The following is a 22,167-nucleotide window of genomic DNA, read 5'->3' as shown; positions in this document are numbered from 1 at the left end:
TGTTCATTCATTCTTTGTTTTCATATGTTCATTGCCTGCACCTTAAGGCATTTTTTCAACCTGGGAGAGGGTCTATTGAAATTGTTCTGTCCTCCAGTCTGCTTATCCATCTATCTCATGAGCCACTGGATGTATTTTCATAAAATCTGAATTTTCCTAAAGCTTGTTGACACATTTAAATTAGGTTAAACACAAGCAAAAATAATTGATACTTTACATGAAGACCCATAAGCACTGCTGTGTATGTCTCAAGAAAAGAAAGTAACACTTCAAATTAGGGTTGCGAAGAGAATTGAACATGTTATACCCAATATGTTTTTCAACTTCAAACATAACAAACACTAAATACTGATTAAACTGCATTTATTTCATGTGGTATCTGCTGATAAAGTTCATATAAATCTATACTTTATTCAAGCAACTGATAGTTCTGAATAATACAAATCTGGTGCAGACACACACAGACATACTTAAAATGCCGCTTTATATCAAGGTCTGCATATACTGATTCTGAAAGGTTCTCTTTAATACTGCTCTAAAATAAAATATTTGTTTGGACATAAAGTCCCCTCCCCCCAGTTAAGGTTATCACCATAGCTTTTCCATATTAAAGTCTGACTAACAGCAATACTTAACATGGATGTTATTGTCACATACAGAGACTTAAAACATTTACGCTTTTGTTTCCTTTATACACAATTTTAACGTGCCATAGTCATTTGGGAATATGAGAGTTTGCTTGTAATGAATTCATATTATGTACAATGCATTTTCAAATTGCTTTCCTTAAATAAAACCAACTTCAAACATGTTTTGAATTCATTCAAATGAAACTCTAATACAAATGAAAAATATTAAATCCAAGGTATGAAGAGAGTTCACATGTCCAGTAATAATATTCATTGCAATGCTTTTTCAAGTTAGCTTTCCTGAATGACAGACTTTTCTACTCAGCTCAAAGCATTATCAATACTGAAATTGTACCCAACATTCATCAACACTGCAGTGAACACACATGCATGCCTATGCCCAATGAAAGGCATTCAATGCCACATGGGAAAGCTGTCCAGAGGCCATCAAAAATAGACCTGTTTCAATTTCATGGAAACTGCTAAGCATTACAGCTAATACTTCTTGATTCTGTAATTTCAGGGTGATGGCTTCATTTTTATTTTATAAGTTACACTGAAATTCCAACAAAAAACTTTACATGTAAGTTAACAGCAAAACAGAACACCCCTGATCCACTGCAGAAAATGCTTCACAACTTCTTTGATGTAAATAGATTTTCCAGTGATACCTCCTATGTAACCATCAGCAAAACAGCAGATCTTTGATATCCATTTAAGTAGTCACAATTTTCTTGTTGTAAACAAATTTTCCAGTAGATTTGAAGCTTTCAGAGTGAATAAATGTCATACAGCCTTCTCAAGCAATCAGTTGTGTCAATGTTGGGTTAAAAACAGATATCACATCAACTCTGCTATTAAAGACAAACATCTGTGAAACGTTGGTTTAAACTCAACACTCACATAATGGATCACCTGAGAAGATTTCATCATACATTTTTCAGTGATATCTCCTACAGAACCACTTTGTTCCATGAAGAAGCAGCTCTACAGACAAGTCTAATATTACAAGGCTTAAGCTTCAAATTTCTAAAACCATAATTTTCTGTCACTTAATTTATCTGTATTGGAAAACATTTGTACTAACAGTTTCAGCTAATTCACACCTTATATTCTTTAAATAAATAATAAAAAAAGGTTAAGAACTTTTCTAGGCAGTGAATGTGAGGCAGACTAATGTCTTGTGAACACTGTAATTTCAAATTCCAGAACATGTGGGTAATTTGTTGACAGGATGAGGCAAGACAATTTACTTCTTGAAAAGAACTTTGCTCCACAGCATTAGGAGTCATGATCTTACATTGTGACATACCAGACATTTATCACAAATGAAGTTACATGTAACAGTTCAGCAGTCAGCATTTTACTACAGGGTGAAGAAGGAAAACAAATTAGCTTTATATTATGGAGAAAGACTCTTTTTTTTCCCTGGCTCTACAGCCCCCTTGGGCCCTGGCCTCTGATTTTTCAGTTTCATGATCATTTTACAGATGGCAGGACTCCTTGAACAAGTGATCAGCTTGTCGCAAGGCCTCTACCTAAACACAGTCAACACAAGCACAGAATAAATGCATACACATACCACACATCCATGCCTTGTGTGGGATTCGAACCCACGATCCCAGCTTCTGAGCTAGTGAAGACAGTACATGCCTTAGACCGCTTGGCTACCACGATCGGCAAACTAACAGGAATACCTAATGAAATATTAACGTAATGAAGGCAACTAGCTACACACAAGGACAGCACAAACACAGACATCAATGTCTCAAGAGGGATTCAAACCCATGATTCCAGTTTTCGAATGGGCAAAGACAGTTCAGGCCTGAGACCATGTGGCCACTGTGATCAGCCATGCAAAAATATACTTCTTGGAAACAAAAAGAAGCTACACTTTTGCTATGGTGAGAATACATTTTTCTTGATAAGATGACTGATGAAATACAGCCTGTCTATTTGACAATTCCTTTGCCTTCTGAGTGCTTACTGCACACTAGGAAAACCCTAAACTAAGCCATAGTAACACAGATCAATTTGTTCTCAGTCTCTGGACATGTTCCCTGTTTATCAATGGGTTTGCTACTCACAATCTTTCCACTTGCAACATCAATGCATCACACAGTCCCAACTTTAAAACAGGCAACATAAATGTACCCATGTGGCCTACACTAACATACAGACATGACTCACTACCATACTTACCAGCCACCATTTTGCTCTTCTCCATCACCTGTTTTGCCAGGATTTGGTTCAGCTGAAGCAAATGTTCCCTTTCTTTTTTTTCTGCTGCAACTTTCTTTTTCAGTGTTGATGTCTGCTCCTCTTCTTCTTTCTCTGTTGGAAAATACAACATAAATATCCACAGTAAATCATTTGAACCAACACAAGAAATATAATGGAAATAAAAATGGACTGGAACTGAAAATACAAGACATTATATCTCATCAAGAACTGAAACCAAAAGTTCCTTAGTCAGTAAGTATATAAAACTGGCAGCAGTTCCCCTTCTTTACTTCAGCCCACTGCACAGAAAGTTCTGCAAGTGTCTGATTTCTGCATACTACAAAACAAAGTTCTCTCTCAAATGAGAACATGGTTTTTTTGCAAACAAGCTGTCCCTGATTCTAGATAAAACAAATGTGACAAAATTTATAACAAAGAACTCACCACAATACTCATTGAACACTGGATATAATGATAGATATACTCTTATAGAAGGGGCGGTAAACACAAAATTCCTTCACTTACAAATTGATAATCATTTAAACTGACCTAAACATATTGATCAGTTGACTCCATGTTATGCAGTTAGATCTATGTTCCATATCAGCAACACTGACACTATCAAATCAATTTATTTTGCTTACTTTCACTCTTTAATGAACTATGGAATAATTATCTGGGGTAATTCATCTGAGAGCAAAAAGGTATTTACAAGCAAAAGAAAACTCTTAAACTTATGATGGGTGTCAAATACCATAATTCTTGAAGAGTTCTATTTAAAGACTACATATGTTAATACTTCCATGTGAATATATATTTTTGCTAATAAACTCCATTATAAATAACAATGAACGTTTTCAGACCAATGCAGATGTACCCAGTGTTAACACAAGATATAAGCACTATCTCCTTAAACAAACTGCTAACCTCATGCACTTCCAGAAAAGCGCATATTATGCTGGGATCAAACTTTTCAGTTATCTGCCATCTGATCTCAAAAGTCTTATGAATGAAAAAGCACAGTTTAAAATAACACTAAAACAATTCTTAAACACACACCCATTTTACTCTGCTGATGAATACTTATCTAAAAAGTGACTCAACCATTTATAGGCTGTGTACAATAAGTTGACAGTATTGGTGTATATATGTATTTTTGAATAGCCTCATGCGTAACCTCTGTGTTTTCTTGTGTGAAAACTTCAGTTGTACCGTACATTCTGTCTTTGTATTTATGTGACATATTCCACATCCTACAGTCATTTTGACTAACTCTGGATCCAAGGAATGCAAAGCAGTTTCATTTAACGTCAATTTTCTGATCTGACATTGTGACATAAATTTTAGCTTCTTGGATTCCTGCCATCCAGTGGGAGGGCATGAAAAGCAGAAGTGTAACATGCTACCATGAATACATTAATTAAACACACTGATTTGATTTCTAAAAGCGTGTTTCAGTTATACAAAAATATGTTCGATGTGAAATTTTATAAAAGAACGTACAAAAGTATTTCAGATGGCTCCATCTTGCCAACTCATTTCTGAATCACAATGTCAGTCCCTCCACAAGTCTCACACATAAAAAAAGCAATTAACATTCCTTTGTCTATTATCAGGAATGATAATAACCTTTGGAATCTGATGTAGTAATGGAAGTTGTTTCTGACAGCATCTTCCTAATGGCTTCTGCCTTCTTAAGTCGGTGCATCTGTTCTTCTGCAGAAAGTTCTGGGGCCTGCAACATAGAGTTCACTGCTTTTCACAAAACATGGATACCTAAACACTATAAAAATATGCCAAGAAGGTTCCTAGTTACAACCTGGCTTCTCAGTCATGCCCAGAGAACAAGAAAACCATTTTCTTTCAGAATAAATTTCAGCATCTCACAGAAAGAGCCTTAAAGGATTTTCAGCCTGTAGAGACATAAAGCATGGGCAGCTGTGGCCTGGAGACATTATCAAAGTGCCAAGATGGAAGTGACTCACCTGTTCTGGAATGTAACGTTCAGGTATAACAATCTTGTTGGGTGTCCCCAGAATGCTGTCAATTGTGTTCTCATTGTACTTGAAGTCTTTGTGGCTCATTGTGGACCTGACAACATCAGGGGCATTGAGTCGAGGCCGCAGTGCTCGCTCCATATCAAGATCATCCCGTGACCTTGCTGAGCCCTGCAAATACATGACAGATCAAAAATGCAGAACACATACAAAAACTGGGAAATACAACAAATATTTTAACAGATCCTAGTTTTTACCACAGAGATCTTAAGTGAGGTCTGAAACTCCACTGGAGTCTGGAGTTTTTTTAATATAATTAACATAAATAATTAACTGTTATTATAGGCTGCAATGTTTACATTCTGAAATTGGAAGTGGAACATGCTGAACTTGAGCTTAAGGGTCCACTGTTGATTTACCCCATGTTGTGCTTCTGTTGCTGTCAACATAGGAAGGGGTCAGGGTATGGGGTGGAAACTCTATTCATAACGAACATATTGCAGAGAAAGTACTGTTGCTGCAAGGCTTCAAATGAATCAAGAAATAAAAATAAAAGTAAAGGGTGACTTTTGACAACAAAACGCGATGAAACTTACAATTCGTGACCCTGGATTTTACATTTTTCATAGGTTTACACGTCTCTTGCATGGTCCCAGCCAATTGCTCATAACAGTAATGCTAAACTTTAACCAATTTTATTTTCCCTCAACTTCAGTTTTTCCTGGGAACTTCCACTTCATTTTTCTAGTACTGATTATAAAAATTTTCATGTCAATGGACTTCCTCCCCTGTTAGCAGTCACCAAATGTTCAGTCTAAAAATACATCCTACCAACTGGCTGATTCATAACCTGCAAGTGATTCGCATGCACAATGAGACTTTGCTCAGACCCATCGTGCATGAGGGGATTTTTCTGTCACCATAGTCCAAGCAGCTCATGCGCTAGGCCAGTTTGAACCTGTTGCGTCTTAGTATAACTGTAATTCAACGAGAGCTGTGTGTCTTTTCCACAGGTGAAACATTCAACAGAAATGCACCCACATTAAATTCTTCGATCTTCTAGTGCCCATGCGACTTCACTTTGTAAAGACCAAAATCTTCTTACTGATTAAGACAAATTTCACAGCAAAAGGGTGATATATGGATCATAAAGGAAAACAGAAATAATATACAATGAGTAATAAATAAATATTGTAGCATATAGTAAGACTGGGTTCAGTTTTCAGTTGTCAGTTGCCAGTAGAAAGTCAGTCTTTGAAGAGAAGACTAGGAGGTTGGTGTGAGAAGGCCGCTAGCCTGGGACCCAGTTACTTGAGGGATGGCTGTTGAGAGTCAAGCTCTGCAAGGAAGGCTGAGAACAGATGGTGCTATAGTTAAGTTAACAGTTGAGAGTTTAGGTGTGGAGTGTTAACAGTGAGCTATAGCCTGACCATGGAAGCTGAACAAATCTTCATTGTTAAGACCTGTCACCAAGCAAAGACTAGTGAAGATTGAGAAGACTTGGTGTGTGCTGGTGATTTGTAGTTTGGAAATCAGGAATAGTGTTATAGCTATTTGTAGTTACGACCTGCAGGTGGTCAATAAATCAAATTCAGCAAACCAAACCATGTCTACAGTCATTCTAAATCATGACAAACTGGTGTCAGAAGTAGTTGGATTGAACACTGCATTAGATTTTGATCACTGTATGACCACACTAAGAAAGTGGAACAAATGATGGCATGCTTGCTGGAAGAAACGAGAGAAAAAAAAAGTGGAAGATGCAAAAATGGATGCCAACCAAGCAGAAATTAAAGCCATGCAACATAAAATGAACACCTAACAAGCAAAAACAGTCACCAGCTATTCCAGAATTTAGGCAGTGTTTACCGAGTCGTTGCCTGGCAATGGATTATTCTGTCACAATATGGTAATTATTGTCTAGTACAGTTATGTCAAAATTTTGTCAAATGAGAAACCATATGATACACTGTGATATTTTGCAGAAATCATTCCCCTGTACAGCATACTTATATACTATATATATATATATATATATATATATATATATTCCAACATTCATCACTTGTTTATCTTTCTCAGAGATAAATATCTCCCTCAGGTTCTGCTTTTGAGATGTTCTTCATTCAAGGTAACAGAAAACGATTCAAAACAGTGGAAAACAAGTGTATATCTGACATTGATGGCACTAAACTAGTAACTGAAACAGAATTTCTTAAATATAATTTATCTTCAATCTGGTTAAAAACTTCATTATATTTCAAACTGCATCTCTCCAANAGAATCCACATATTCCTGCCAGTTTTAATATGTATTTTGTAATCAACAAGTGTGTAACACCGGTCAAAGTTTGACACTTCTCTGGCCATTATCTCCGTAACCGTTCAACTTTGGACATAGGTGTTTTGGGTTATATCGGCATACTTTAACATAAGGAACACCCTCCCGAAGTTTGGTCCATTCCTCCTGGGACACCCTGTATATGCTTGCCTGGACATACATTATTCCCACTGGGGTCCAAAATGCTTATTTTCAGTACAACCCATTCCAATGCACTCAAACAGAATTTTAAAGCAAGATAACAATTCCCATGATAATAGACAGATAGCCAAGCAGTTGGAAAATATTATATAAAAGCAATGTTTTATGAAGTTTCAGATGAAGAGTTGAGAATTGTGCCATTAGCAGAAAGTGACAAGCCTTATAATGTACCATGATTGGAGATGCAGTAGTTTCAATGCCAAGCAGAGGTTGGCTACTTGACACAGTATGATGTCTGCGTTTTTCTTTCGGAACAGCTCGTCTGCGAGGCTGATGTTCGATGTTGTGTCCTGCTGAATCTCTCATAGAAGACATCTCCATGACAATTGCACGGGCAGCCTCACTCTTAAACACCGGCGATAACTGAGGTGAAACATCAGAACTCCCAGGGCTAGTGATGGCATAATGGTGTGAGATAGGTTCATCATGGCTCACCCCAAACAGCAGCTCATGAGCTGTCAATGAGCGACTGGGATTCAAGCTTGGGCTTACAGCTCTCTGACTGCTTGTGCTCTCGGCGCTACTACTGCTACCACCACTGTAGCTTTCAAACTGTGCAATGCATATCAGGGCAGGAAAAAGTAAAATAAAACATTCCAAAGGACGCTAATAAAACACAGGACATCATGCAAAAACAAACGAAAGTAAAAAATTGTGGAACAAAATAATTCAAACCATGAAAAGGAATTTCTGCAAGGTGCTAATATCCATATGGAAATTTTATGTCCAATGTTAGTCAATAATTAAGGGGCCCATACACATACAAGTCTGGCTCAGTGAGCTTGACTTGGATTAATTTCACCACAAATGCATGATCTGACTCCCAACTTTGAGACCCACACACGGACGAGTTTGGTTCATTAGAATCCGAGCTGAGTTGGACTCGCGAGCCAGACTCGTACGTGTATGGGCCACTTTAGAAGTTTCTGAACTGCTGATTTTAAAGTAATATCATGACCTTATTTTATAAAATCCCTAATGCTACGCTGACATTACTCCATTATGTTCAAATGAACTGAGAGGTTAACTCTTGCAGGGTTAACTTCCAGCAGAAGAGAAACATGAAAACTTTGTTGTTTCCTTCTTGTATTACCATGGTAACAACATTTTAGTTGGTAGTTCTGACTACCTTATGACATATGGTATACAGTGAACTGTGCAAAAGGAATGGATACTGGATTCACAAGAAAGTCATTGCAAACAACTGTTGGGTGAGAAGTACTCACCCGCACTCGATGACGGTTAATCATGAGGTTCCTGAGAACAGTAACACTATCACTGCGGGGAGATGGTACACGAACGGGTGGTAATGGCGGCACTACTTGCTGCTGCTGGTAACCTAAGTGTTCTCGCTTCCCAAACCCTCGTGGGAGTGACATGGAACGTTGGAACTGTGCCAACACTGGGTCTTCTTCTTGTGCCATCAGTTCTTCTGAGAACTGCTTGTCCTGAGGTTCCTCTTCCAATACACAACCCAGCTGCTGTTTCTAAAAGAGGTACATTAACTTAGAAAAATTTACAATGTCTATAACACAGTAAATGTCAAGCTCTTCCTGGAGCACCCAAATATTGGTCATCAGTAAGACCTTCCAACATGAGCAAAATTATCTAACAAAGTTCTTATATTCTGCATAAATTTAAAATTACTGGGAGAGAAAGGACAATATAAATTATCAACAGTGAGTGATCAGGGAACATTTTTTTATTAATTTCTGACTATAAAAATATAAAACTTGCAGTCCTCTGATCCACGGTCTTCATGGTAATAATCAGGAACAGACAGGTTAGAGAATACCGTCCTATGGGACGTGATGCTGTGTAGCCTGATAGATCATCACTACTACATTTTTGGCAACTTGCAACCTACATCTTCTGGAGGGATGGGTGCTGGTAACCATCTACCAGGCTACATGGCATAGCATCCCAGAAAAGAATCTTCACTCACAAAAATAATAAATTCAGATCTCATTTTCATTACACCTGGGGCCAGAAAAAGTTGCATCAAAAAGTTATGTACATACTTCAGATCAGTATAAAAGTCTGGGGAAATGACCAATATTTATTATAAAGGAACTTATTAAATACAGGTTCATATATTTGTTTCTACATGAAACTTTGTTCCCTCCCGCCTCCTGATGTTATGCCACAAAATTGTGAAACAACATGTATATACACCGAGAGTCAGGAAAGCACCACTGGAATACTTGTATGTCAGAAAAATATGCAAAACACCAATTACAGAATGTATCATAAATAACACAGGATAGGTTACAGAAATATGGTATAAAGATAGTGTGAACTCATCCAGAACAAGATAGAGTCCAGTGGTTCCTGTGGGCACAATACTGAAACTCTGCAACCCTTGTAAGTCTGCAAATTTGTTCCCCAACTGAATGAATACCACCTTTTCAAGGACTTCACTCCATAGAGTTGGTCTTTACATTTCTCTTAATTCTGTTCAATGCTATCAGGATCATGGTGTCTCATGTATCAGCTTTCCCATAGGTTAGTCAGTTACTAACATATATATATATATATATATATTCAGAATTAACAAACTTTCAAAGCATGCATGATGCAGAAACTCATTTTTCTGCAATACCTGTGACTTGTGGAGACTTAAGAGGCAGGAAACTGCCTTCATGCCAAAATGTATATTGGTCTGGCTGTTCTAATGTGTTAATAGTCATCAAGAGGCACTGCAGATATGATTTTTCCCCATTAACCAAACAATAATTTATAATGATAAAGGTACAGTTGTGAAACTTGAGGTTCTCAAGGCAGTGCCTGTGAAGAAAACCATTTTCTGGGATGTGATGCTGTATAGTCTTGTAAAAAATTAATCTTCAGGGTCAAAGAGTGAGCAGAGATCTCTGTTAGAGGCTTGACTTACTCTTTTCAGCATCACAGATTGGGGCAATACATTCTTCTGAAACATCAGGGGATTTCTGCCAGACTATATGGCATTACATCCCAGAAGATGGTATTCTTCCAAGGTGAAGTTGTGTTTGTGCTTATCTCAGCACAGTGCGATGAAGTCTTATGGGGAAAATGGAGGTATAGCTCCATGTATTCTTAACCTTTGCAGTAGATGGAGGTTCAGTGGCCATTTTAACACCCCTACTGTATTATATCTGGGGAGCATCCTTGGTATCCACACTAAACAAGAGGTTGCAAGGGCCCAAGGCCTGGATAAATTGGTAAAGAATATTTGTGGCTCTGGTTCACAAAGTCACTATGCTCAGTGAAATTTCCTACCTCAATTTCCTACACCAATTTACAATTATATGAAAGATATCTTATTTAATTGCAGAATCTCTGCTACTACATTGGTCAAANATAAATTGGTAAAGAATATTTGTGGCTCTGGTTCACAAAGTCACTACGCTCAGTGAAATTTCCTACCTCAATTTACAATTATATGAAAGATAACTTATTTAATTGCAGAATCTCTGCTACTACAATGGTCAAGTTATGGGAAGATATCTTTTGTCTTTTATGGGAATTTAAGTGTAATTCACCTCTACTGGGTACTGGGAAGTTGCAATGTCTCCATCTTCCACAATTGTCACTCGTTTACCACCGGCTGTCCCGTTGGTAACAGGGATGCCTATGTTTCCACTCCTGTCTCGATCTCTTTGCCGTCTTTCTGATTCTCGTTTTACAATGCGAACTGTTTTGATTTCCTGTTGTTTCTCGCGTGGTATAATACCTTAAAAGATAATTCATTAAACACAGAACAATGATCAAATCATGTACAGTGTCATACATTAAGCACAAAACAATGATCAAATGATGTACAGTGTCATGTTAACAAAACATCTTCAGCTATTCTTACATTAAATATTTTACTAACATTATGTAGTGGGGAATATACCCCTCCAGTACTGATCAGATTAAACTCAACTAACAACTTCTGAATGTAAACATACTATACAGTAATACCTGATTTTATCAAAATCTGTTGCACTGTTTCAGACTTGAAACATACAGGCACAAGGAGGGATGACTTCCACAATAAGCACTATTTTAAGCATTTAAAGTATATGACACGTAAATATAAATATTCTTGCCAGCGGAGACAAAATCAAACTCTCACAGCAGTGCACCAGAATGTGATGTAGAGTACACACAAACACACATTTTAGTTTTTCATGTGGACATGGAACATTCTACAGTCAGAATATCTCTTCCGAGAGAAGACACAATCCTGAATCTAAGAATACCATCAGCAAATACCATCTCCTATGTGTATGTAACTGGGTAAAGGGTAAAGCTATCCTTGTGCTTAATTAATCATCATGCTATAAGGACATATTGGGGACTGGCGGTACAGTTCCACACATTCTTAATCTCAGTACTAGATGGAAGTGAGTCATCAGTTCCAGAACCTAGTCATTTAACCCCAAGGGACACAGGCCCTGGTGTGCATTTGATATGAGCCTATGTGGATCCCAGAGACAGTCTGGACACTGTAGAAGAAAATCTTAGTCCTACCGGGAATCAAACCCTGATTCCTTGGTCATCCAACCTGTAGCCTAGTCTCTACACTGGCTCAGCTGTCCTGGCTGTCACATAACTTGAAAACTACACAAATCAAAATTTTCCACTTGTGTGTGGCATGTACAATTCACATAAACTACTGACAAAAGACCACAACGCTGCCTTCTAACCCATCAGTGGGCTTCAACACCAAGGATCTGTGTATATGAGTAGACAGTTTTCTAGCCCAAAATTCTTTTACATCTTTGGGAATGTAACACAAAAGCTGCGGGTACTGAGCTACGTTTTCCTTCCGTTTATAACAATTCCACAAAACAAAAATAAAATTTAAAAACCGAATGTCTTACATATGAACTCAACATTTAAGGAACACAAATTGTATATTTGTACTGCATGGATGGAATTAATATCAAAATTCTGACAACTGGATGAATACTGGCTGGTACAAAGCAGGCTGATTTCTTTTTCATCACTAAGAATTGAAGTATTACCCATATATCATTTTGTGATTTTTCAATACATTACCTCCCACCAACACCTTCATTTAACTCATGAGGATCAGACTGTATTTAAAATAATGTTCTCGCCTTATACGTTACCTAACACAAATTATTAGAATATCTTTTAGGCTGGTATAACAGCACATTATATGTTGATCACAAAACACAAAAAGAGGTGTCTTATGAATTATATCTGAAGTTATTTCACCAAAAATTCCCAGTTCAATTTTTATCCTTGTATATACAACGGAACTCCTATTTAAAGTTTCTTCCAGGATCAGTGAATTTTGATGCCAAACTGAGGAAAATTTTAACTGGAGGGAACTTAACCCTGAGATTACTAACTTGACATCACTGAAACTTGGTGTTAAATGAGGAGGAAAAAAATCTTAATCTGAGGAACATTAAATGAGGGTTCCACTGTACTTCCAAAGAACAATATATTGTTTTTTTAAATATTTTTAATATTAATTTTTTGTCAAAGCAACATAAAATAAATGGCTTCCCACCCCAGACATGTCTGATTTCCAGTACTTTTCATTATAGAAAAATAACAGCAAATTATTAAATTCTTATGCAGTCAAACAAACATTGCTACCATCTAGAGGAATTTGTAGCATTGGCTTACCAGCACTCAATTGCAACTGCTTCATTCGATATAAGAAACTGTTATAAAATGATCCATACCGCAGCTATGAAATACAGCCTGTACCTCATGTTCTAAATGGAACAATTATGACTATTAGATCTACCGCTTTCATTGGCTGTCTCTTGTCCCACAGCTGTCTAAATTAGAACCTTGGCTCTTAACTAGTTAATTTACAGCCACTAATGACTCTGACCCCCATACAAACTGAATGTTTTACTGCACAATGTAACAGATGAATTTAGATACTTCTGCATAAACAAGGGCAACCATATATGGATCATAGGAAGGCTGTGAGTGAGTGAGACAGGACTAAGATATTTCAGGTAAAAGGAAGGAAGAATGGCATATAGATGCACCTTGCAGCATCAGAGACAAATCTACAACACAGTGTAGTTAATAATACCCATGTCCAGGGTTTGACTTCACTGGCTAAAATATCTTTTTTCTTTGTTCTTCTTAGTCTTCACAGAAAAGACAGAGATGGAGCATTAGCACTCTGTCCATTCCATTCACTGTACTTGTGCTTTGTGCTACTAGACCAATTTCTTCCTAGTACAATCATACCTCACATCTATGACTTAATGCATTCCTGAAAAATCAGCTATAAATGGAGTTCATTATAACATGGAAAGCACAGGCTCAAGGCTCAGACCTATTTTTCATTATTTTAACCCCTATTACACTGTAATTCTACTCTTGTTATTATAAAACAAATTAAATGACCTCAAATATTACAGTATCAAACATTTAAATTATTAAAAATTAATATATTTCCATAGATCAACAAGAGTTACAACTCAAGCCGCCAGGGCATCATAAAATTTGTCTTTAAGAATCATAATTTGAGCTACCAGAGCTTTCATAAACTCTATGAACAACTGAATTAACATTTTATCAGAATCCAACACCTCCACTGCCTTGTTGAATTCAAATATGAGAGCTCTGGTTATTGGAGGTTTTAGAAGGTTTAGCGGACAGTGCCAGAAAATGCTGCTAGAACCCTGAACTATCTGAAGAAGCTGTTCAAGGTGAACTGGTTAAGTCTGAAATTTAAGTTTCGAGCTGCAAGTCTGAAACTGTTAAGGAGAACCAGACAGGGGGAAGAAAGAGGCCGTTAATTGTAAACTGACATCAATTACACACATACCAAGAAGACTTTCGACGAGAGAAAGTAAATGTTTTGCAAATACTGGGGCAGACAATTCTCACTTTATTACTGAAAAATACTGACTGAATGCCACAAGAGGAAATTCAGAAACAAATGGGACAAAAGAAAATAGTTTGGTTTGTATATAAACAAGAAAAGAACAGTGATATATTTTAATATGATTCTCTTAGCCACAGGTCTATTTACTTTATTTGTTGTTCATTCAATGATGCAGTCAGTAGCTCAGACAATACAGCATCAAATGATAGGATGATAATAAATACTGAATTAGAAAGGATATGGAAGGAAGTGGATGTGCCTAGCTTGAGCTATTGTCTCAGCATTTGCCTGGAAGGACTGAGAAAAACCTAAAAAACCTCACTCAGAATAGTCAGTGTTCCAGCTGAAATCTGAACTGGGTACCTCCAGAGTAAAACTAAGAAGTATTATTGTTTTAACCGATTTGATTGGTCCACTGATCCTACTACAATACTGTACCAACACCTGTATAACGTCAATGAATAAGGACACTTAAGAGTCATGCTCTTACAAATTATAAAAGGAAATTAAAACAGTATGAGTATGTTAACTATGATTTGAAACATATTTCTGCTGCCTTATTCAATGAGATACAGTGGAAATTACAGCCTCAGAATTATCTCCTTTTCTTTGCAATAGATCAAAACAAGAAGTTTCAATATTATGTAATCTTAGCAATTAAAAACATGCTTACAGATCAAGACAAAATAAAATAAAATAATCTAGCATGTGGCTAGGTTGATATGTGGACCTTTCTTGGCTGAAAAATATACTTTAAGGAAATCTTCAGCACATTTTTCCTAGGTACCCATACTGTAAATGTCACATGCAAGTACTCCTGCTGGTAGTAACTACATGTGACTAGTACTTACTTTAATTTCAGATTTAATATTTAATAGGAAAATACTTCTTATGATGGAGAATGTAATTAAATGCACCAACACGAGAAATTTATTTCCATAAATCCAAGAAACCACTTAGAGACTGCAAATTGCATATAAATAATATAATGCATTCGTTTTTACTCATCAAAAGTCCTTATTTCCCTTTTTCTCATATATTTAGGTTCATAATAAATGTTAAGCATACCATAAAACCTTTTCATGCGATCATCTGCCTCACTGATGTCCATATGCGTGCAGCATTGCTGTCCAATTCCACCATTCATCACGGCCTCCTCTGATGGTGGTGGGGGAGGTGGGGGTGGATAATCTGGGGGCAGTTCTGGAGGTGCTGGGAGTGGAGGGGGGATGAGATCTTCACCGTCCACAAGAGAACCTTTGTAGATGTTTTGGTCAGCTGTATCATGAACAAAGAAGTAGGTTATATTTGATGCAGTGAAACTTGTAACATATGAATTTCCCATTTTCAAAGTTTGGCTCTTAAGAGTCTCATTTCAAATCAGTATTTCTCATGCAGTTTCAGCACCTGATCACATCATGAAGGACTGCTTGGCAAAGCTGCAGTAAGGGAAGACTCTAATGTCATTTACCACTTTCTCTACCATATGTACACCGTCAACAGTGATGCTAACTGGAAGGGAATACACATCAGCAGAAAGGTGTTGGTTCCATATTCACCTTACACTGATCTTCACAAACAAAGTACTTTCATTCATTAACTTGTACAAAATACAATTCAGAAGATATCACCTTCAATTAATTCTAGTCCCCAATCAATGCAGATTGCTTTACTAGTGCCAACATCATCAAGTATTTATAATACAATATCATATACACATGAACACTTGATATATAACATCAGCACTTGACATATCATTGTCAAATAACAGTTTAGTCAAACATATTTCTTTCATTTCAAATAATAAAATATTGGTCATATAAGACTGTCATTTAAAGATATCTTTGCAAGCCCTAATTCAACAATAATTTCAAATTTTCAATTTCAAATATCCAGTGTTCAAGGCACTACTGAAAACCAAAGGAGGCTCTTTCCTTGGAGATAAAGCAACAAAAGCATGGAGCTATAGCTCCACTCTTTTGTACACCTTCATGATGCAGTATTTAATGAAGCACAGGAGCCCCATCACTATTACATTTTTATTGGAAGAGAATATAAGATTTTGATGTTACTTTTAAACTGAACATATTCCAGTGCAATGAATATGGGACTGAGTCATAATTTTAGCGTCTAATATCACAGATTCAATATTATGATTCTTACTTTTGCAAATACAGTAGACTCTCAATAATCAATGATAATGAAGGGGGGAAAGATGGGTGAATAATTAGAAAGACATGAGTAATCCAGATATTTCATGGAAACTCAAAATTTATGGCCAGCTTCCAAGGTAATTTCATCAAAAACCACAAGGCTGACAGAAGGTGTATCAAATATGTGTATATAATCTTCCAGTATAGCTTTTGTTCAAAGCACTCTTAACTCCAATAAATATTGAGCAACTTATGTTCAAGTTACTTGGAGAATGTGAATTACGCTCAAACCACCTGCAGAATGTATGCATGTCTTCATATTAAGCGGTCAGAAAATTCATCCAGTCTAAATGAAATCTAAAATGAAGTAATGATTTTTCATAAAATTCTCCAATATATTTATTTATAGTGTGTACATTCACATACGCGCATGCACACACACAAAGTAAATTTAACAGGTGCTCTGCAGAACTGCAAACATGTTTAAAACAGTATATGGATAACATGTGCATGGAACAAGTCTGTGTTTCTTTATCATGTTTCCAAGAGATAAAATCCATTGTTTCTCCCCTTTCATAAACAAGTTTCACTGTACCCAGAATAGAAGTGTAAGGACATTAGGGTATGTACACATCAGTACCTTAAGAATTTTATTTAATCCATCTCAGATGTAGCCATCAGTAGGTTACTTTACACATAGTCACATGCAAAATATCGGTTTCCATGCATCTTTAATGCTGAAAGCTTACGTTTTAATAAGTTACAAGATAAAATACCTTTATTTTTAAATACTTCCAAATGCTCCACTAATTTAATATCAAAAGCACAAAATGTGTTGAGTTCTTAAACACAAAAGTTTACACACATTAGTCATATGTAAAACTATACAAAGGCTGATGTCCTGTTTCTCTGATTAAAATACGAGGGCTATTTGGAAACTAACATCCAATGGGCTGTTAATAAAACAAGCAATGACAAAAAATACGTACATACTTAAGCTACTTCTCAATGCAATCACCGCTGGAAATGAAGTGCTTGCCACATTGGGGAATAAGTTTCTTTAAATCTGTGTCAAAGAAATCTGCACCTGTGACCTCAGCCATGTTTTGATGCCTTCCATCAACTCCTGATTACTGTTGAAGCACTGTGATCCCAACCAGGTATGCAGATGGTAGTGGCTTAGAGCAAGATCAAGTCAAACAACACCCAGTTGAAACACTCCAGCAGTGCCTGAATGAAAGCAGCTGTATGCAGATGCGCATTGTCGTGGAGGAGCACTACACTTATATCAGCATTCCACAGCTTTTGTTCTGAATGGCCCTATGCATTTTGTTTTTAGTGTTTTGCAATACAAAACCTTGCTGAACTCACAGGTGGCAGACTTCTTTGACACAGGCATACAAAAACTCTTTCCTCAATATGACAGGTGCCTCAATTCTGGCAATGATTTCATTGAGAAGCAGCTTAACTATGTATTTTTTTGTAAATAATAATGTTTTTGCTACTTTTGTTAATATTATATTTGAGCATCCTGTTGCATTGATGTATCACTCACTCATTCATTTCCATCTCTAATGCAACATGAAACTTTGTTCACAATCTCTCCTTTATTTAAAAAGAACATTGAAATCACAACAATTGCTACATGTTTTGGCCCCACTTGGCCATCTTCAGGCAACTGTATTCCACGTTACTGCATATCGCTCTTCACACTAAGATGTGTTTGAAGAAAGTAGTCTTCTGGGATGTGGCACAGTGTAGATGTGGTGTTAACCGACGTTTCGGAGGAACATATCGCCTCCAACTTCAGGGTAGAAGGAAAAATAAGAAAATCCGCAAGCAAAGAGACCGTGAGAACCGGTGCAAGCAGATAAGCATGGAGGCGATACGTTCCTCTGAAACGTCAGTTAACACCACATCTATATGGTGCCATATCCCAGAAGACTGCTTTCTTCATAGTCACGGCCATGAAAACCTCAAATATTACATAAAATATGTTTGTTTAAGAATAAAAATTTGCTCTTCATTTTGCGTTATTTTCCCTTTCCGGCATCCACGGATATGGACATTGTGAACAAAGTTTCAGGTTACATTAGAAGCAGAAATGAATGAGCAAGTTGTTTTGTATCAGCTCACCTGAGGTTACTTTCCAAATAGTCCTCATAAATGAAAACCACATCTCACAGCATGCATTAACTCTTTGACTGGCGCGAAGGGTATTTAAATCCCACCCCTGTCCTGGCAGGCCCTTTAAACCTTATGTCGCTAAAATGCATGTAGTTACTTTTTCCTAAACAACTTCAACAAAAATTGGTTTTTAAAAACGAAATTTTCAGGAACTAATTAAAAGACAATATTTTATGCAATAAATGCGTTTCCATACCTCTTTATTAGTTTTTCTTCGTGTGATAAACATTGAAACATGAAAGTTTGCAGAGAGCCACACCACAGCCTGCACACAAGACACTTGCTGAAAGAAGCCATGGTGAAACTGAATGAATGTGAAATATTTTCTGACCTTTTCCTTCTCAGAGGGTTCTGACAGTAATATAGACCCCCACAAAGTTTACAAGGGTTCTTTACAAACATGCACAAAAACTATCATATATATGTCTTTGGTTGATGAGTGCCAAGAGAGCAAAGAAGGGAAGAGATTGTCAAAGCATTAAAACACGCCAATGCCAGGGAACGGCTGGCATCGTCCGGGCGTTAAAACACGCCCGCGCCAGTCAAAGAGTTAAAGGAAATTTGAATGAAAAATTAAAGTCTCTCTCTTAATTAGGAAGTTACTCTGAAAATAAAATCCAAATTTAAAATGTTTAGTAAACAATATGGCATGTACAAGCCACCATTAGAGCTTTGAGGATACACAATCTATGCAGTTTATAATAGAGCTGTTATTTGGATCACGAAAGCAGACATGACAAACAGTCATAGCATAACAAAATCAGTGCAATGAGCAAAGATTTGATTGCAGTTATTCCCTAACATCAACTCCTAAATAAATCCCCACTAAAAGTCATCCCATATCTCTAGCTAGTTAGTTATTGGAGAGGGTGGGTTTCCCCATGCACTGAGACCTGTATTGGTCCATTGTGCTTCCCTCTGTGATATTCTACCAGTCTCTATACCCTACCAATAAAATGGTGCGTACCATCAGTCCCGCCGAGCAAGCGAGTTCGGCCACTTGCTTAGCGGTGTCTATAATGCTTCCCCCATTTATCAGAGGCCTTAGAGACTATTGTTGGGAGGGAAACGTCCTGGAATTTGGCTCAGTGATCTCCTTTGGAGATATGAGGTTCTTTTACGTGCCGTAAAGTTACGACACGGGACACACAGCTTAAAGTCCCTCCCGGAGGACTTGTTCCCTGAATTTTTCCACCCTTAAAAATTCGACGACCTCCACCGGGTATTTGAACCCGCGTACCACGAGTCATGAGGTGGGAACGTTACCTCTAGACTACGGAGGCCGCTATCCCATATCTCTAAGTAAATAAAATCAATATTGTAGTCACCGAACCATAATGGACTTAAAAGAAAACTGCATCACTGAACCTGAAAATATAACTGACACTCCTATAATTAACTATACAAAAATGCTACTTGTCTGAAAAATATTCTCTTCTGAGATGTAATGACATATAGTGTAGCATATGTTTGCCACTATTTTGGAGGAATGCACTGCCTCCAAAGTCAGGATCAAACAGCTTGCTGCTTGTTTGCACATGATCTGACACTGAAAATGTAGGCAATAAGTTACTCTGAAACTTCAGTGAACTTACACCACAATATACACTACTGCATTGCAGCAGGTAATACTATTCTTACTCACCATGGTGACAAAATCAAATCTAACATGTTTTTTTTGTTTGTCCGATATGTCTCCTGGTACAGTCTTTAATGACATTTCAGACATTTTTCTTGTTTAGGTGAGATAAAATAATCCACCTTTAGGACAAAAGCAACTGTGACAGAGAATCTTCTCCTCTTAATGATAGGATGATGGGAATAATGGCTGATAATAAATTATGATGGGGTTCTGGTGCTGTTGAACACATTCTGAAAGTCAGATTCTGTCAGACTCTGCTTGCATTTTAGTGGTGACAGAGGAAGCCCATACCTTGTAACTCCAGGCCCCTCACCCACCCAGGTGCAAATATGGTTTGTTTCTGTACTTTGATGTCACTGAAGTGTAAGAACATAAACACCATTACTCTACATCCGTAAGCAAGAAACCCAGAAATTAAACAAAAAAGAAAACTAAAAGGAAGATAAGTCCAAGGACATTGCATGTACTTTCTCATACACACTTGATGGACCATAGCCTTTTTTATCCAAAAATGTTTTCTCTACCAATAATTAAAATTTAGTTCTGTTGAAGTCATTTTCAAGAAGACTGACATTTTGCATTTGGGCTGCTAGAGGGCCTATGGTTCCTTTCTTAAAGACATCACCTGCGCAGTTTTATATGGAGACATGGTCTCCATAAAGTAATGAAATTTCATCAACATAATTATCAAGAAAATAATTTTTTTGTTTAGAATTTTGTGTTTTTAGAGCTGTAATGTACATATTCACTGGGCACTGACCAATGACACATAAATTGTTAAATGTATAACATGAATAAAGTCTGTCCAACTGTTCAGGCATCACCAAGGTGTACATATATACAAAGAGATATTCCAAAAACTACTTTCAGAAATCAGGGACCCTAAAAATGAGTAAATCCATCTAAGTCTTGAGCTTGATATTTTTCGTGATCACTGTACTACATACATGATAAAATAAAGAATTCGCTGCCTTCAAACTGAGACAGTAGTTTTGCTATGTAGCTGAAAGTGTGTTTTGTGGCAAACATGACATGTTAAGAATACGTATTAAGTGCTTTTCATATATAGCGCAATTCTGACAAATGGAAGTAAATGGACACTTCATATATTGCACACAAACAGTCTCCTCTAAAGTACGTAGCTTTCCCACAGTCACAGTATCTTCACTGGAATCAGATGTGGGAGCATGCCTCTTAACCTTCATTTTGTTAATTTCTCTACGTGGAGCTCTCATGTATCGAACATAACCTCTGGTATTTGCTATTATCCTGGGACTTGGATAGTTACCTGTTCGCTTGGAACTTGCATCACTGTTGACATACAGAGGAGCCTGGGCTATGCTGTCAACAGGTGGAGCAGCTGGCTGAATCTTGCTGCCAGGTGGCGATACCTGATGCTGTGGACTTGCTGGTGAATCCAAACCATGGTCAAGTGTCACCAGTGAGTCAAGATCAGTCTCCAGCCATGTGCTGTGGTGACGCTTCCTGCCGGGTATAGGACCTGCACCTAACATATATGTATATATCTGTATATAAATGATTCTATCATAAACTAATATTATATTGCATGAACATAATACAGAACGCCCTCCACCAATCCCCCATCCAAAAAAAAAAAATATTTACATGCTTTAAATTACTTGGCACCATTTTACAAACCTGAAGACAAAGTGATTTCAACCTGCTACCTGAGGACATGCAATGGAGAAAAATTGAGTAAATGTCAGGTATAGTGAGTGCCATGTGTCTTGCATAATGCTGTGATACAGTGAATGCAAAGGCACATTTGATACATGCGATCAAGAGCACACCAGTGTAATACAGAAACAGTGGCACTATGTTAGAGATATGAAGAAGAGAACATCAAAAACGAAATGAAAGTAATAAAAAGGAATGATATTCAATTAGTGCTCAGTGCATTAGGATTCCTCACATA

At 37.1% G+C, this 22,167-nt stretch overlaps 1 protein-coding gene across 1 annotated transcript in view; it reads right to left on the bottom strand.

Annotated features, from left to right (window-relative positions):
* LOC111871195 overlaps positions 1 to 22,167 on the bottom strand; it is a 206,130-nt gene that overhangs the window by 7,271 nt on the left and 176,692 nt on the right. Inside the window, exons 15-22 of the mRNA XM_033754152.1 lie at positions 21,520 to 21,738; positions 15,318 to 15,527; positions 10,912 to 11,102; positions 8,617 to 8,877; positions 7,562 to 7,942; positions 4,838 to 5,020; positions 4,482 to 4,587; positions 2,832 to 2,963 (exon numbers count right to left, since the gene is read on the bottom strand). Of these exons, the coding sequence (XP_033610043.1) occupies positions 2,832 to 2,963; positions 4,482 to 4,587; positions 4,838 to 5,020; positions 7,562 to 7,942; positions 8,617 to 8,877; positions 10,912 to 11,102; positions 15,318 to 15,527; positions 21,520 to 21,738 (1,683 nt within the window). The remainder of the gene's footprint in view (positions 1 to 2,831; positions 2,964 to 4,481; positions 4,588 to 4,837; positions 5,021 to 7,561; positions 7,943 to 8,616; positions 8,878 to 10,911; positions 11,103 to 15,317; positions 15,528 to 21,519; positions 21,739 to 22,167) is intronic.

Source organism: Cryptotermes secundus, unplaced genomic scaffold (assembly GCF_002891405.2).
Source record: "Cryptotermes secundus unplaced genomic scaffold, Csec_1.0 scaffold573, whole genome shotgun sequence".
Classification (NCBI taxonomy): Eukaryota; Metazoa; Arthropoda; class Insecta; order Blattodea; family Kalotermitidae; genus Cryptotermes; species Cryptotermes secundus.
This window is presented reverse-complemented; position numbering and strand designations above follow the sequence as displayed.